This window comes from Moschus berezovskii, chromosome 27 (genome assembly GCF_049115385.1).
Source record: "Moschus berezovskii isolate FMDL1 chromosome 27, NW_MosBer_1.0, whole genome shotgun sequence".
Classification (NCBI taxonomy): Eukaryota; Metazoa; Chordata; class Mammalia; order Artiodactyla; family Moschidae; genus Moschus; species Moschus berezovskii.
Window position 1 is genome coordinate 6170679 of NC_142486.1, and position 14535 is coordinate 6185213.

Here is a 14535-nt window from a genome sequence, read left to right on the forward strand (position 1 = left end):
GTGATCGCGATCGGTGGGGACGGCAGAGGAGCGAAAGAACAACGCGGCCGTTTAGGGGGAAGAGGAAGTTAAGACAACATCGCCTGTTTTAGTGCTTGTTTTCTCTTTTTCCAGTTCAGCAGAGACTCTTTTCCAGGGGGGGGATGAGTTAAAATGATCTATCGTGTTACACTGAGAACAGTTCGTAGGAAGACGGTCAGTATGCTCCGCTCCTTCCCCTCCTCTCCTTTTTAGGTGCACCCCTCCGCTCCCTCGAAGCCTTTCTAAATAGGTGGGCACCGGCGGGGGGGGGGGCAACCGGGTCATGAATAATTCATAGGGACCGCCACGCCCCTTAGCCACGCCCCTCCGAATCGTGCTGACGCATGTTGCGTGTTCCAAACCCGAGGAAGTAACGTAACAGTCCCCGCCCCTAGCACGGAGGGCGGGGCGTCACCTCCAGCACGTGCTGCATCTACCCGCGCAAGCCCAAAAGGGTGTGCGCAGGCGCTGCTCGCCAGGGGGAGGAAGGAGGCGGGGTGGGGAGGTTGCTGGGTTTAGAGCCGGGCGGAGACCGCTGAGACTCATTCCTCAGGAACAAGGGTCGGGTGTCAAGGAGACCTTTTCACACCAGCTCCCCGTCCCCCACCTACGGTGGGTGGGATCGCGCGGCAGAGACAAAAGGATATCAGTAGGGACGGACATAGCTGCGAAGGGAAGTAGGGTGTCAGTTTGGGGTGGTGGGCTTCTGGCGGTGGGGGTCGGGCTGAGAAGGGCTATATTTAAACTCCCGGAGCCGTTAAGTTGGTTCGTACTCCGATGCGCGCGCAACCAGGGTGGTGGCGGAGTGCGCATGCGTGATTCCAGGGAGCGAGGAACGCGCCCCAGCTGTGCGCGCTCGCGCCGGAGCGGTAGTGGTAGAGGAGAAAGGGGTCGGCGCACGCGCGGTTGAGTCCTCGAGTTGTTCGGATCTCGCGGGCATCTTGTTTTGGTCTCGCGGGCGAGTGGGGCGAGCTTTCCGGGGAGGCGCTTGGGAGCGAGACCAGGGGAGACGAGCAGCGCTGCGCGCGCACTCGGGGAAGAAGTGGGGGAAGGGAGCGTGGTCTAGGAAGGGGGTTAAGCCCCCGGTGCCCCGCTGGTTGCCCTCGACTGGAACGGAATAAGGGGAGGAAATGATCGAGATGGCGGCGGAGAAGGAGCCGTTTCTGGTGCCGGCCCCACCGCCGCCGCTCAAAGATGAGTCGGGCGGAGGGGGCGGCCCCACGGTGCAACCGCACCGAGAGGCCGCCTCCGGGGAGCTCCGCGGCGGGACGCAGCGTGCGCCGGGCCCGCGCGCTCACTCGGCGGGATCCCCGGCCTCTGGGGCCGGCAAGGAGAGCCCCGCGGCTGCATCCACCCCTCGAGGCGGTCAGTCGCAGCAGCAGCAACGAGGGGGCGGCCCCCAGGCGCAGTCACACGGGGAGGCCTGCTTGTCGGATCCGCACGGGCGAGCCGCTCCCCCGGACGTGGGGGAGGAGCGACGGGGAGGAGGCGGAACAGAACTGGGCCCCCCTGCTCCTCCTCGACCCCGGAATGGCTATCAGCCCCACCGGCCCCCTGGGGGAGGTGGGGGCAAGAGGAGAAATAGCTGTCATGTAGGGGGAGGTGGTGGAGGCTTCAAACATCCGGCCTTCAAGAGACGCAGGCGGGTTAATTCGGACTGTGACTCTGTCTTACCCTCCAACTTCCTCCTGGGGGGCAATATCTTTGATCCCCTGAACCTGAATAGTCTCCTGGATGAGGAAGTGAGCCGTGCACTCAATGCGGAGACCCCTAAGTCATCCCCGCTTCCGGCCAAGGGGCGAGATCCAGTGGAGATCCTCATCCCCAAAGATATTACAGACCCTCTCAGTCTCAATACTTGCACTGATGAGGCCCAAGTTGTCCTTGCTTCGCCACTCAAGACTGGTCGGAAGCGGCATAGACACCGGGGACAGCACCACCACCAGCAGCAGCAGGCAATGGGAGGGAATGATGGCCACTCCGCGCTGCCCGCAGCCCCCCTCACGTCCTCACTCCACGGGGAGGGCACCACGCAGCAGCATGGGGGCCAGAACCGGGACGCCCCCCAACCCTATGAACTCAACACAGCCATCAATTGCAGGGATGAGGTCGTGTCTCCCCTTCCATCTGCTCTCCAGGGTCCCTCAGGCTCCCTTTCAGCCCCTCCAGCTGCCTCAGTTACCTGTGCACCCCCATCTTCCTCCTCACGACATCGCAAACGACGCAGGACTTCCAGCAAGTCAGAGGCAGGGGCTCGGGGTGGAGGCCAGGGTTCCAAGGAAAAGGGCCGAGGGAGTGGGGGGGGCCGCCACCACCTCCAGCCACTACCTGCTGCAACCTTCAAAAAACAACAGTGCAAGTTTCAGTATGGGAATTATTGCAAGTACTATGGGTACCGCAACCCTTCCTGTGAGGATGGGCGCCTTCGGGTATTGAAGCCTGAGTGGTTTCGGGGTCGGGACGTCCTCGATCTGGGCTGCAATGTGGGCCACCTGACCCTGAGCATTGCCTGTAAGTGGGGCCCATCCCGCATGGTGGGCCTGGATATCGATGCCCAGCTCATCCACTCAGCCCGCCAGAACATCCGACACTACCTGTCTGAAGAGCTGCGTCTGCCACCCCAGACTTCTGAGGGGGGGCCAGGAACAGAGTGTGAGGAAGGGACCACAGCCGTCCGAAAAAGGAGCTACTTCCCAGCCTCACTGACAGCCAGCCGTGGTCCCATCGCTGCCCCCCAAGTGCCCTTGGATGGAGCCGACACAGCGGTCTTCCCCAACAACGTGGTCTTCGTCACGGTAAGAGGGCCCCCAGGCTCCTGGTATAGGGGTCAGGCATGAAGATGAGAGTGAATGAGAACATGGCAGGGAGGGCTATGGCCCAGAGGGTTGCTGTGCATGCATCCTCCCTGGAGAAGCCAGGTCCTCAAGAGGATGGTCTGAATCTGCAATTGACTCCATTTTGGTGTATCTGCCCTCCTCTAACCTGGAAAGGCAGGGGCTATACCTGGAGTCCTTGCTCATGACAAGCCCCAGGATAGGGGCAGTTTCCTTTTCTGTCCCTGGGCAGTATTGTAATCTAGACCCATCCACTTTCCTTTGGGGGCTGCTGCTCATACTCACTGGGGGATGTGGTCCAGATGAAAGCTTGTCCTCCAGCCTTCTGTAGGTGCCTGAAGGGATGGGTGTCAGACATCGAATGTCTTGGGATGGGGAGGAGGATTAGGGTAGTGGCTGGCGAATTATGTCCTGTCCTTTGATAGGGACCTCATTTGCGTTACACGCAGAGTTGATTGTCAGTGGCCAGGAACCCAAGCGACTTGGTCTTAGATCATCGCCACACTGACCCTAGATGGTGGGATGGGGGAAGCATGAAGTAGAGTACCGAGTCTTAAGTATCTGTCCCCTGACTGCACATGGGTCCCCATAAAATGCTTCAGTTAGTCCACCTACAGGAATAGTTGGCAGTGTGTTCAGTTACACCCAGAAGAATGGACTTTGCAGAGGGGTGGTAATGAGCTAATCATCTAGAAGGTTTCCTGAGGGATGGAGGTCTTCATTTCTCTGGAAAAAAGGAAGAATAGGCCTGAAACTTTGACAGTCCCACCTAGGGAAGGAACCCACAGGTCTCCCTTTCAACCTGACTTGGGGCCCTTTGCATAACATTGAATCTGTCAGCTTAAATGCCTGTGGGGTGGGAATAAGTACTGGACGGGATCCTCGGAGAACCCCAGCATTCCTTCTCTGCAATTTGACCTTAGCTTGACTGCCTTGTGGACAGTTTGCTCAATTTAAAATTACTCAAGCTCCCTTTATGTTTGATTGGCTTACCACCAATACAGAGCAAGAAAATGAGACTCAAAGAGGGCACCATTTGGGAGTTGTTTTGAGGAGTGTCAGAGAAGACTGGCCAAGGACTAAAGTGAGGCTGCACAGTGGGTTGTGACGGGGTGGTGGTTCTTTTTCATCTCTGTTGTCCTCACCCCCAATTCTCACCCTCAGGGTAACTATGTGCTGGACCGAGACGAGCTGGTGGAGGCCCAGAAACCCGAGTATGATGTGGTGCTCTGCCTCAGCCTCACCAAGTGGGTGCATCTCAACTGGGGAGACGAGGGCTTGAAGCGCATGTTTCGGCGGATTTACCGGCACCTACGTCCTGGGGGCATCCTAGTCCTGGAGCCCCAGCCTTGGTCTTCCTATGGCCGGAGAAAGACACTCACAGTGAGTGGGAGTTTCTGTGCAAACTGGGGCAGTCCTTCCTTTAGTTGAGGCAAGGAAGGCCTCAAGGAAGCAAAGACTTTCTGAAAGTGAAAAGGCCCCCCCGGGTGGGCCTTATCCTTCACCAGCTGAGAAGGCTTGCTTAAGTGGTCCCTTACCTTTCTCCCTAGGAAAGAATCTACAAGAACTACTTTCGAATTCAGCTGAAGCCAGAGCAGTTCAGTTCCTACCTGACATCCCCAGAGGTGGGCTTCTCCAACTATGAGCTCGTGGCCACACCCAACAACACCTCCAGAGGTAAGGCTGGCTTCTTTTGTCCAGGGAGGAAGGCAGGCCAGTTCTGCTGCAGGGTGCAGACCGGTGGTAGGTTCTGTAGGCCCTGCCAGCCCCTACTGAGTGCACATTCTTCCCTCAGGCTTCCAGCGTCCTGTGTACCTGTTCCACAAGGCCCAGTCCCCCAGCCACTAAGTGGCCCCCTGAACAGAAAGTGTGAAGAAGCTGCCTGCTGCTCCAAAGGACCTAGGGGGAGATGAAAGTATCTCAAGGTCTTTTCTTTCTGGCTCCAAAAAGTTTCCTCTCCTGGATCTGCAGAGAAAGCTTTTCCTGTGTTGCTGCCCCAGCCTCTTCCCTACACCTCTGGCACCTAAGCAGCAAGCCCAGCTGTGCTGCAACCATCATCTTCCTCTCCCCCAGCCCACTGGGCTGGATGGCATGGACTGTTTGCTGACTTCTGTTCTCCTAGGGCATGGGAGGTGGGGGGTATCAAGTTCTCTGGCCTCTTCCTCCTGTTCTCCCAAGGAGAGAGACTCATTTCTCTTTGGCCCTTGTCCTGGGCTGCGTTTCAACGGACCACGGATAGATGGGCCGAGGATTAAGAGGGGGACGTCGGTGGGGAGGCATGCAGGTACTGTGAAAATCCTTCCCTCTGCTGTCCCCCACTGGGAGAGGTGGTTGGGTTCAGAATGTGAGAACAGCACAATAAACTTGATGTTTAGGGCAGTGGCCCCCACACCTGTGTTTGGCACATTGTAGTTTGAGGGGGCATAGATGGTGGCTCCTGGTAGAACCTGTGCTTCCTCTCTGCCCAAACTATAGTCTTAAGCTTGAGAACAGGTTCTTTTCAGTGGTTGGGAATACTGTTGAATGCCAGCGAGCCCTCTGCATGTGTGCTCAGTTGTGTCCCACTCTTTGCTACCCTGTGGACTGTAGCCCACCAGGCTCCTCTGTCCTTGAGATTTTTCAGGCAAGAAGATGAGTGGGTTGCCATTTACACACAAGTATAGCGAGAACCCTAAGCCAGGAAAAGGGAGTATAATGGGAGTTTTGAAGAATCCATCTACCTTCCCCCAAAAAACCCACTGACAAAATTTGTTTTGTGGAAGCTTTGGGCACAGGCTGACCTTGGAAGAGTTAACCATGGAGTTGAAGTGGAACCAGAGGAAGGCACTTTTAGGACCACAGTGGGACACGACTTAGCAAGAATCTGCCTGCTCTGCTTCTCATCACTGCCAAGTTTCTTTAAAAGGAGGCCAGAACGTTGACTTTCTGGCTGCCTCCAACCTGAGTCTTGACCCCATATTAAGGCTCCCCAAGAGTCCCATTTATTAGCAAAACCACTTTATTCTGATATAGTTTCAACACCAAAAAATACGAACTAGCAATCCAGGGAGTCCCCAGATCTATGCTTCCCATCGCCTCAGTGTCCGATGCATAAGGAAGGTATCCTCCGAAGGGCGGGGTCGGAGTTGAAGCCGGAGTGGGGGCAGACCTTCCAGGGTCAGGTGTGGAGATTCATAAAATAATGTTTCCGGGTCACACAATATGGTCATGTCTGGCCCTGGCCCAGGTGGCTCCTGTTGGAGCACAAACAAGGTTGCACTCGGGAAAGGGACCTGAATCCCCGGCATTTGGGGGCGGGGCGGGGGGAGCGGTAGGGGAGACAGCCCAGGTGCCTCACCTTTGGGGGTGGGGCTCGGGCCTGCGGCGGCAAGAGCGCCAGTTTCTCCCTCAGCGCGGCGTTCAGAACCTGTTCCTCCGGCACCTGCAGACTCACCAGGTCTCGGAAGAGCCGCTTGGAGCGCGGCACGTTCAGCCCTGAGACCGCAGGAGGGGCGGAGGTGAGCGGCGCCGCGCATCCCCGCTCCCGCGCCCGGCCGGCCGCCTGCCCCCCTCACCCTCGGTCACGCTCTCCTCCAGGCCGCAGCGGGTCTGGAACGACTTTCTCAGCTGTTCTTCCACGGCCTTCGCGGCATCGAACTGTCCTCCGGCTGCGGCCCGCGCGGCCTGCAGCTCGAGGCTCAGGGCCAGGCTACTCTGCTGCACCGGTGCCCCCAAGTCCTGAGGCACCTCGGGCTTCTGGCTCGATGAGGCAGCGGCCGGCGGAGGCTCGGACCGGCCCAGGGAAGGCGGCGCCAGACGGAAGCGGACCTGGGAGCAGAGAACGGGGCGGTGAAGGGGGTGAGCCAGCGGGTAGTCAGCGAGCTGGCGGCCAAGCTGTCCCCGCGCTCACCTGCCGCCCCTTGCGGGCCCCGCCCCGCCGGTCCGCCCGCCCCTTCCGCCGTCCCGGGCTGCAGTTGGGCCGTCCGGGGCTCTCGGACCGCGGGCTCAGGCTCAGGCTCAAGTCCAGGCCGGGCTCCGGCACTGGGGCTGCGGGCTCGGGAGCGCGGGGTTCTGGGGGTGGCCCTGGGACCGCCACGGCCTCTCCCCCTTCCACCGACTCCAGCTGTGACTCCTCATAGACCATCATCTTGCGGCGTCTGTAGGGGTGCGGGGTCGATGGGGGCCAAGGGTCACGGAACCGCCACCTCTTCTCCCCCGCCCTCTCAGACGCCGCTACCGGAAACCGTCAGCCCCTACCCAAGGGGACGGGGAGACCAGCTCCAGACCCGCCCTATTGGTGCGCCTAAGCGTCATTTCCGTTACCGCCTCCCGATGGGCTTCCGCCTGCACCACCTCGCCCCGCCCCCAGGCCGGGGTTTTAGAGCGCAAACCCGCGGAAGCCCTACGGGTCCTCATTAGAGCCATTTCCATTTCGAAACGCGCTAGAGCGTCCTCGCTGTCCAGTTGTCACCACCTGGCTTCTGCTGGAATCCAGACTGTGTCAGCCCTCCCTGCCAGGGCACTAAGTAGGACACCTTTAATTGACGGTCCAGCGCCCTTGCACTGGACCTCCCTACTCCGTGCCTCCAGGGCATCTTGGGGTGTTCCATCGCCTCCCTACTCTGACCAGACCCAGTGTGAGTGAGGGCGTGGCTGGCTGACTCCAGCCAGGGTCCTTCCTAGGTGGTGGCCTGGGTGAATGGCCCTTTGTGACTTTTTCCTCTTCGAAGGTCCACTAAAATATTCATCTATAAGTTGAAAGAGACACGTGTACCCCAGTGTTCATCGCAGCACTGTTTACAATAGCTAGGACATGGAAGCAACCTAGACGTCCATCGGCAGACAAAAGGATAAGAAAGCTGTGGTATATACACACAATGGAATATTACTCAGCTATTTAAAAGAATGCATTTGAATCAGTTCTAATGAGGTGGATAAAACTGGAGCCTATTATACAGAGCAAAGTAAGTCAGAAAGAAAAACAATACAGTATATTAATGCATATATATGGAATTTAGAAAGATGGTAACAATGACCCTATATGCGAGACAGTTAAAGAGACAGATATAAAGAACAGACTTTTGAACTCTGTGGGAGAAGGCAAGGGTGGGATGATTTGAGAGAATAGCATTGAAACATGTATATTACCATATGTGAAATAGATTGTCAGTCCAGGTTCAATGCATGAGACAGGGTGCTCAGGGCTGGTGCACTGAGATGACCCTGAGGGATGGGATGGGGAGGGAGGTGGGAGGGGAGTTCAGAATGGGGAACACATGTACACCCATGACTCCTGTCAATGTATGGCAAAACCACTACAATATTTTAATTAGCCTCCAATTAAATAATTTAAAAAATATCCATCTATATAAAAAATAAAGATCTATGTTGAGTACCGCTTTAATAAAAAAGGCTTGGGGGATTTATCCTGGACCCCTGGACTGCAGGGCAGAAGACAGGAGCTCTCACCTCCTTCCCTCATGTTCCTTGAGGTAGACCCTCTCAGTTCTCTGAGCCTCTGTTTCTTCTTGGGTAAAAGTAATTTGCGTTCAAGGATTCTGAGGCTCTCCAAAAATGGGTTAACAGTCAACAGAAATGTTTGTGTACCATTTTTAAATGTTTTCCCACTCATTATCTTCCCAAGAAATGCTGTGGAAAATCAGATAGAATGGATAGTTAACCATATTTTACAAAAGTTTTCAAGGATCTCAATGGGGAAACGATTTCCAGCTAAAGTCAGGAATAAGAAAGTATGTCCATTCCCTCTACTGCAGATCTTCTTCCACTTATGAGGGGGTTATGCTGAGATAAATATAAGTCGAAAATGCATGTATTACACCTAACCTACTGACCATCATAGCTTGGCCTGCTGCTGCTAAGTCACTTCAGTCATGTCCGACCTGTAGCGACCCCATGGACTGCAGCCCACCAGGCTCCTCCGTCCTTGGGATTTTCTAGGCAAGAGTACTGGAGTGGCTTGCCATTGCCTTCTCCACATAGCTTAGCCTGCTGCTGCTGCTAAGTCGCTTCAGTCGTGTCCGACTCTGTGCGACCCCATAGACAGAAGCCCACCAGGCTCCGCCGTCCCTGGGATTCTCCAGGCAAGAACACTGGAGTGGGTTGCCATTTCCTTCTCCTCCATAGCTTAGCCTAGCCTACCTTAAATGTTCTCAGAACACTGACAGAATGAATTTCTGTTGTTGCAGGTCACCAAGTTGGTGGCAATTTGTTACTGCAGCCCCGGAAAACTAATACAGCTGAAGAAAAGTTCTGGGCTGCACTTCAGGCTCAGACCACCATCCCCCAGGATCTCATCCACACCTTCTTAGAGCATCTCCATTCCTAGGGGGCTAGGATTGGAGGCTCTATGGTGGGAAAGATTTGGCCATGAAGGACTATCCTTCCTTTGAGGGCTTCTCCAGGTCCCAGAGCATTGCCAAGGGAAACCAGGGCCAAGGCAGGAGGAGAAAGCCTGGGTGGTGGGAGACAGGTGGAGCATTGGAGGTACTGGGGAGGGAAGCCCGGTACTGGGATGACAGAGGAATAACTGTGGGCCCCTCTGTAGGGAGAAGGAGGCAGGAGCCATGACAGTGCAGATGGAGAGGTGGCCGCGGGGAGGCACGCTGTGTGCAGAGGTTGATGGGGAAGGTTATGTCCATCTCTGCCCATTCAGAGGCCCCCAATATCTTAAGGTTTTGAGTATGACCACCTAGCTGGTCACCAATCATACTCAACAAGTGTCACGGTGTCATGCAACCCAGAAGGGTACTCAAGAAACAGAGGTCTTAGCACTTAGGTTTCCTAAAACCTAAGCTGCTAGAGAGCCCTAGGAATCAGGACCCAGCCCCCTCCCCACAAGTTATTCCTCTCACACACCCACACAATGCCAGTCCTTCAACCTGAGAAAACCCCTCAACGCCCAGTACATTTCCTGCTGGCACCCCAGACTGAAGAAACACTGTTTACGTTGGCAACAAAGGGTTGAGGCTGGGCTGGGTTTTGGCTGAAGGGATAGAAGGGGCTGCAGGCAGGGACTGGGTAGTCCAGCAGGAAGTGAATTTGGTGAAGAAAGAGGCCTTTGACGCCAGTGACCAGTGTGCCGTTACCACAGCACTCAGACCACCTCTGCAGTCCCAGGTCCAAAGTCTGCTCCTGGGGGACAGGGAGAGGAGTAGGAAGGACTCACATCCCATAAAGGACGGCCTGGGGCCAGAGGTCAGAGAATCCCACCACCCCCCAGCCCAGCTACACCCCGTTTCTCCTCTTTGGGCTTCAGTCTCCTCATCTGTAAAATGGGGGGCAGGGGGTGAAGGCTATACTAGTTTATCTCTGAGCAGCTTCTGTTTCAGACAATATGCCCCAACATCATACACACACCCCTTATTTCAGTCCTTTGCCACCAGCCTGGGGCTAGTCCCCTCTCCTTGGCATCTCTTGCAGCCAGGCCCTTCCTCTCTCCTACCCAGGATTCCCACTCTCCCCAGGACTCCAGCATCCGCCCTCTTCCACCAAGGTGGCCTCCCCATCCAGTCCCCTCCAGCCTCATTCCCAGCAGCAGCAGCAGATCAGGATAACCGGGTAGAGAGCACATGCCCACAACAGCCAGGTCTACTGGACACAGCAGGAAGCAGCAGGTGTCCTGACAGCTCAGAAGTAGCAGGTCTGGGGGACGCTGCATCTTCAGATCAGCTGCTCCTTGGCAGGAGAGAAAGCCCTAGAAGCACAAATCGGGTGCAATGAGAGCTTAAGGAGTGGAAGAGGTCAGATCCTCCGCCAGCAACAAGTTCTGTGCCAGGGAGTGGAAGAAACGTGGTTAGATGGCGGCAGGGACAGCAGCAGCCCCGGAGCCTACTTTGTGCAAATGAGAAGACTGGGCCCCTCCTCAAAGCTCTTTACTGCTCTACAGCTTCTCTATATTGGTGGACTGTGGAGTTGTGCAGCATACAACCTGCACAGTGGCAATGGGGGACCGTGAGGGACGGAGAAGGAAGCTCAGAGAGAGAAAAACGGATCCCTGGGTCCAGTCAGAGAGGTGGTGAAAGCAGTGCTCTGTGATAAAGGCACCCGCCTGGCAGACCTGCTTCCCCTCCAGTGTCACTATCTGGAAACTTGCAGGAGCTACTGAACCCCTCGAAGCCACCACTTACTGATTTGGAAAATTGGGAGGATGCTCTTAGGGCGAGTTGATATTCCCTTAGGATTAAATAAAGCAACGCAAAGCTCGCTCCACAAGTGCCTCAACGGTGGTGAACCTGGCAATAGTAACCGGACACGGAGAGAGCTGACCGAGGGAGAGAGAGGCCAACCGTTCCCGGATCCACGGACATGGTTTCACTAGCTTGTTGAGAAGCTGTTTTAACTAGAAATTAACTGTCCTGTAAAACTTGTGTCACCAGTGGCCCGTGTCACCATGGGTGAGCCGGAGTATTTAAGGGTACAGGATAGGGGCTCCTCCATAATCCTCCATCGGCTAATGCCGTCGAGGCTGGCGGCTGGGGTTGGGGGCAGACAGGCCCTCGGTCCAGGCTCAGGGGTTCACAAAGGTACGCCTTCCTGTTCGCGGACACCGCCACGAAACCCCACCCCCGCCGCCATCCCTGCCAGGAGGCAGCGAACTCTCAATCCGGAGGCCCAGGAAGGCGCGGCCAGTGTGCTCCGGACCCTCCGCTGCCCTCTGTCGCCCCCTGGCTCCCCCCACCCCCGATAGGCCCCCACCCTGCGCTGGGTTCCCTCCGGCCAGGCCTCCTCCCAGCCACACCCACCGAACAGGGAGGCACGTCGGGCTAGACCCCGGGCGGAGGTGGGAGAGACCCCGCCTCCCAGGGCCACGCCCCTTTCGGACGGAGCGTCGCCCTCTCTTAGGGTGACGTCAGAGTTGGGCAGGTGACCACGTAGGGCAAGACCTTCCCTCACTGGACATTCCTCCTCCCCGTTCCACAGTGACTTCAGGGTAAAGTGCAGATTCCTCCCTTCTCCAGCTAGAAATCCCCCTTCTCTACCCGTGGGGAGCCTTCAGCTCCGCAGGCTGGAGCCGACTATGACCCGAAACGCTTTCTGTGATCTTCCCCCCAGGGCAGCCTCTGGGGCAAGGTCCCCCGTCAAACTCATCTCAGGTTAAAATATAGATTCCCAGGTCCCACCTTAACCCTTGGCTTTGAAGCCAGGAATCTGAACTTTTAACAAGCTTCCAGGTGGTTCTGATGTCTCCTAGGCTTCAGAATCTGATTGTTGACATTCCCATTCAAATGGCAGGAGTTCTCAAACTTCAGCAGGCTTGTTAAAACAGGTTGCTAGGCCCCACCCTCAGGGTTTCTGATTTCCAGAGGTCTGGAGTCTGGGGTCTGAGAGTTTGCATTTCTACCTTTCCCTGGGGATGCTGAGGTTGCTGGTCTAGGACCCCGCTCGGAATACCACTTCTTTAAGGATACATTCTGGAGAAGAGTTTCCACCTGTTGCTGATTCACTGGGTACCAAGCCCTTGTGCAAGGCACTTCACATTCATGCAGCTGTGTGAAATAAATATTTACCATATTCTCAGGATAAGGAAAGTGAGACTCAGACAAGTTAACTCACTTGCTCAAGGTCACATAGACAGGAAGGGCAGGTTCACAACCAGATCTTTCTGAATCCAAAGGCTCGACTGACTGGGCCTCCTGTGCACTGCTAATTATCCCTTCCCAGGGGCATTTTCTGTCTCTCGACGTCAACCAGGCATTCTCTGCAGCCTGAGAGGTGCAGGATGGGGGTGCTTTGTAGCCCCCCTCCCACACTGGCTTGAGTTCAGGGGACTGGCTTTGCTGGGAACCAGCACTCTGCTGGGTACGAGCTTTTCTCCCTAGAGAGTTCATAAAAGAGGCTGCTGCTGCTGCTGCTGCTAAGTTGTTTCAGTCGTGTCCGATTCTGTGCGACCCCATAGACGGCACGCCACTAGGCTCCCCAGTCCCTGGGATTCTCCAGGCAAGAACACTGGAGTGGGTTGTCATTTCCTTCTCCAATGTGTGAAAGTGAAAAGTGAAAGTGAAGTCGCTCAGTCGTGTCCGACCCTTAGCGACCCCACGGACTGCAGCCTATCAGGCTCCTCCATCCATGGGATTTTCTAGGCAAGAGTACTGGAGTGGGGTGCCATTGCCTTCTCCGAAAGAGAGGCTAGAGAAGCCCATTCCTCATGTGGTCCTGACCTCAGACAGTAAAGAATCTGCCTGCAATGCGGGAGACATGGGTTTGATCCCTCTGTTGGGAAGATCCCCTGGAGAAGGGAATGGCAACCCACTCCAGTATTCTTGCCTGAGAAATTCATGGACAGAGGAGCCTGGCAGGCTATAGTCCATGGGGTCGAAAAGAGTCAGACATAACTGAGCGTCTTTCACTTTCACCTGACTCCTCCTTCCTTCACTGTCCCTCACATCGGAGTGGAAGTTGCCCTGACTTCTCTCTGATTGGCTCCGGGGTCTCCTGGATGACCCTCGGGGACTAGGAGAAGGAAGGACATTTGGGTGCTGCAGGAAGAGCAGGAGAGAGGCAGGGCCACTGGGTCCGCAGAGGAGAAAGGAGAGGTAGTGCCACACAGGTGCCCGGGCACCTGGTCAGTGCTGCCTGAAGATTTTGCCCAGGCAGGCCCCTGAGGAAGCCTGTCCTTGGGGGCAAGGGCACACAGGTCAAGTCACAGCTGCTGACGGGGTAGCGAGGTGAGCAGCACACAGTGGGGCCTCAGGTGAAGGGCCGTGTGGTGAGGAAAATAACAAATCCAGGTGGGCTGTTAGGGATGAGGAGTCCCCTCCGGACCTCCTGCTCCCATCAACATCAGACCTGGGTTTCTCCCTTGTCACCCCCTAACCCCCACTTCTATGGAGTGGGCCAGAGATCAGGAGTCAGCAGCTCACTTGGGACACTGCTCATTCTCCTCGGTCTCTTCCTCGCAGCCCCCCGCTTCCTGCTTCTCCTCACTGGCTCCTGGGTCTTAACCATTCCCTTGGGGAGGGGAGCACAGCCTGGAAAGGGAGTACAGTTGGGGAGCCAGGAACAGGACCCGGGAAGGAGGGAGTCTGAACTCACTGGGTGGGCAGGCTAGGACGCAGTGGGGATGTCCTTCCTGCCTGAGTCTTCCTTCCCTACCCCAAACACTACTGCCCAGCGCACCCAGGTGAGCCCTGGGACATGGCCCTGAACAAAGCCCAGGGGATGGGATTGGGGGGGGTGGATTCTGGGAAGGTACCTCTCTCTGAGGTAGACAGTAAATCTGAAGGAGAAATGAGAGCAAGCCAGTGAAGAATGTGGTGGAACCACTTTCAAAGCAGAACAGTCAGCATTTGCAAGAGGAAACGAACTGAGACTAGCCAAGCACAACGGAAGTGACTGCAAGGGACACCTGGGGAGTTGAGGCCAGGCAGGAGGGCAGATGCCTTGGCCAGGCACTAAAGGTGGATTTCATCCTAAATGCTACAGGATGCCTTGAGAAGATTTTAAGATCTTCTTAAATGAAGAGACGATATGCTCCGAGTTACACTAAAATCTCTATCTAATCCCATAAACTTTTGAAAAAATATATCTGCATTGTTAAAAAAATTAAATAACCTCACCCCTGTTGGAATGGCTATAATCAAAAAGCAAGAAATAACAAGTGTTGCCCATGAAATGATAGCTACAGACTGGGAGATTATATGTGCAAATGACATCTCCAACAAAGTATTACTTATATATTTAT

General features: G+C 55.8%; 2 protein-coding genes across 2 annotated transcripts; one reads left to right on the forward strand and one right to left on the reverse strand.

The window, feature by feature from the left end:
• The first annotated feature begins 216 nt into the window (after window positions 1-216).
• MEPCE (methylphosphate capping enzyme) lies at window positions 217-5250 on the forward strand. Its single transcript, XM_055410191.2, has 4 exons — window positions 217-2816; window positions 4020-4238; window positions 4406-4532; window positions 4651-5250. The coding sequence occupies exons 1-4, from the start codon at window positions 1152-1154 to the stop codon at window positions 4701-4703; spliced, it is 2064 nt and encodes a 687-aa protein (XP_055266166.1). The 5' UTR covers window positions 217-1151; the 3' UTR covers window positions 4704-5250.
• A 585-nt stretch (window positions 5251-5835) lies between these two features.
• PPP1R35 (protein phosphatase 1 regulatory subunit 35) lies at window positions 5836-7132 on the reverse strand. The gene is made up of 4 exons (XM_055410197.2): window positions 6745-7132; window positions 6410-6662; window positions 6193-6329; window positions 5836-6088 (listed from the first exon to the last, which is right to left on the reverse strand). Exons 1-4 carry the CDS (start codon window positions 6979-6981, stop codon window positions 5915-5917), a joined length of 801 nt encoding a protein of 266 aa, XP_055266172.2. The 5' UTR covers window positions 6982-7132; the 3' UTR covers window positions 5836-5914.
• Between the last annotated feature and the right edge of the window lie 7403 nt (window positions 7133-14535).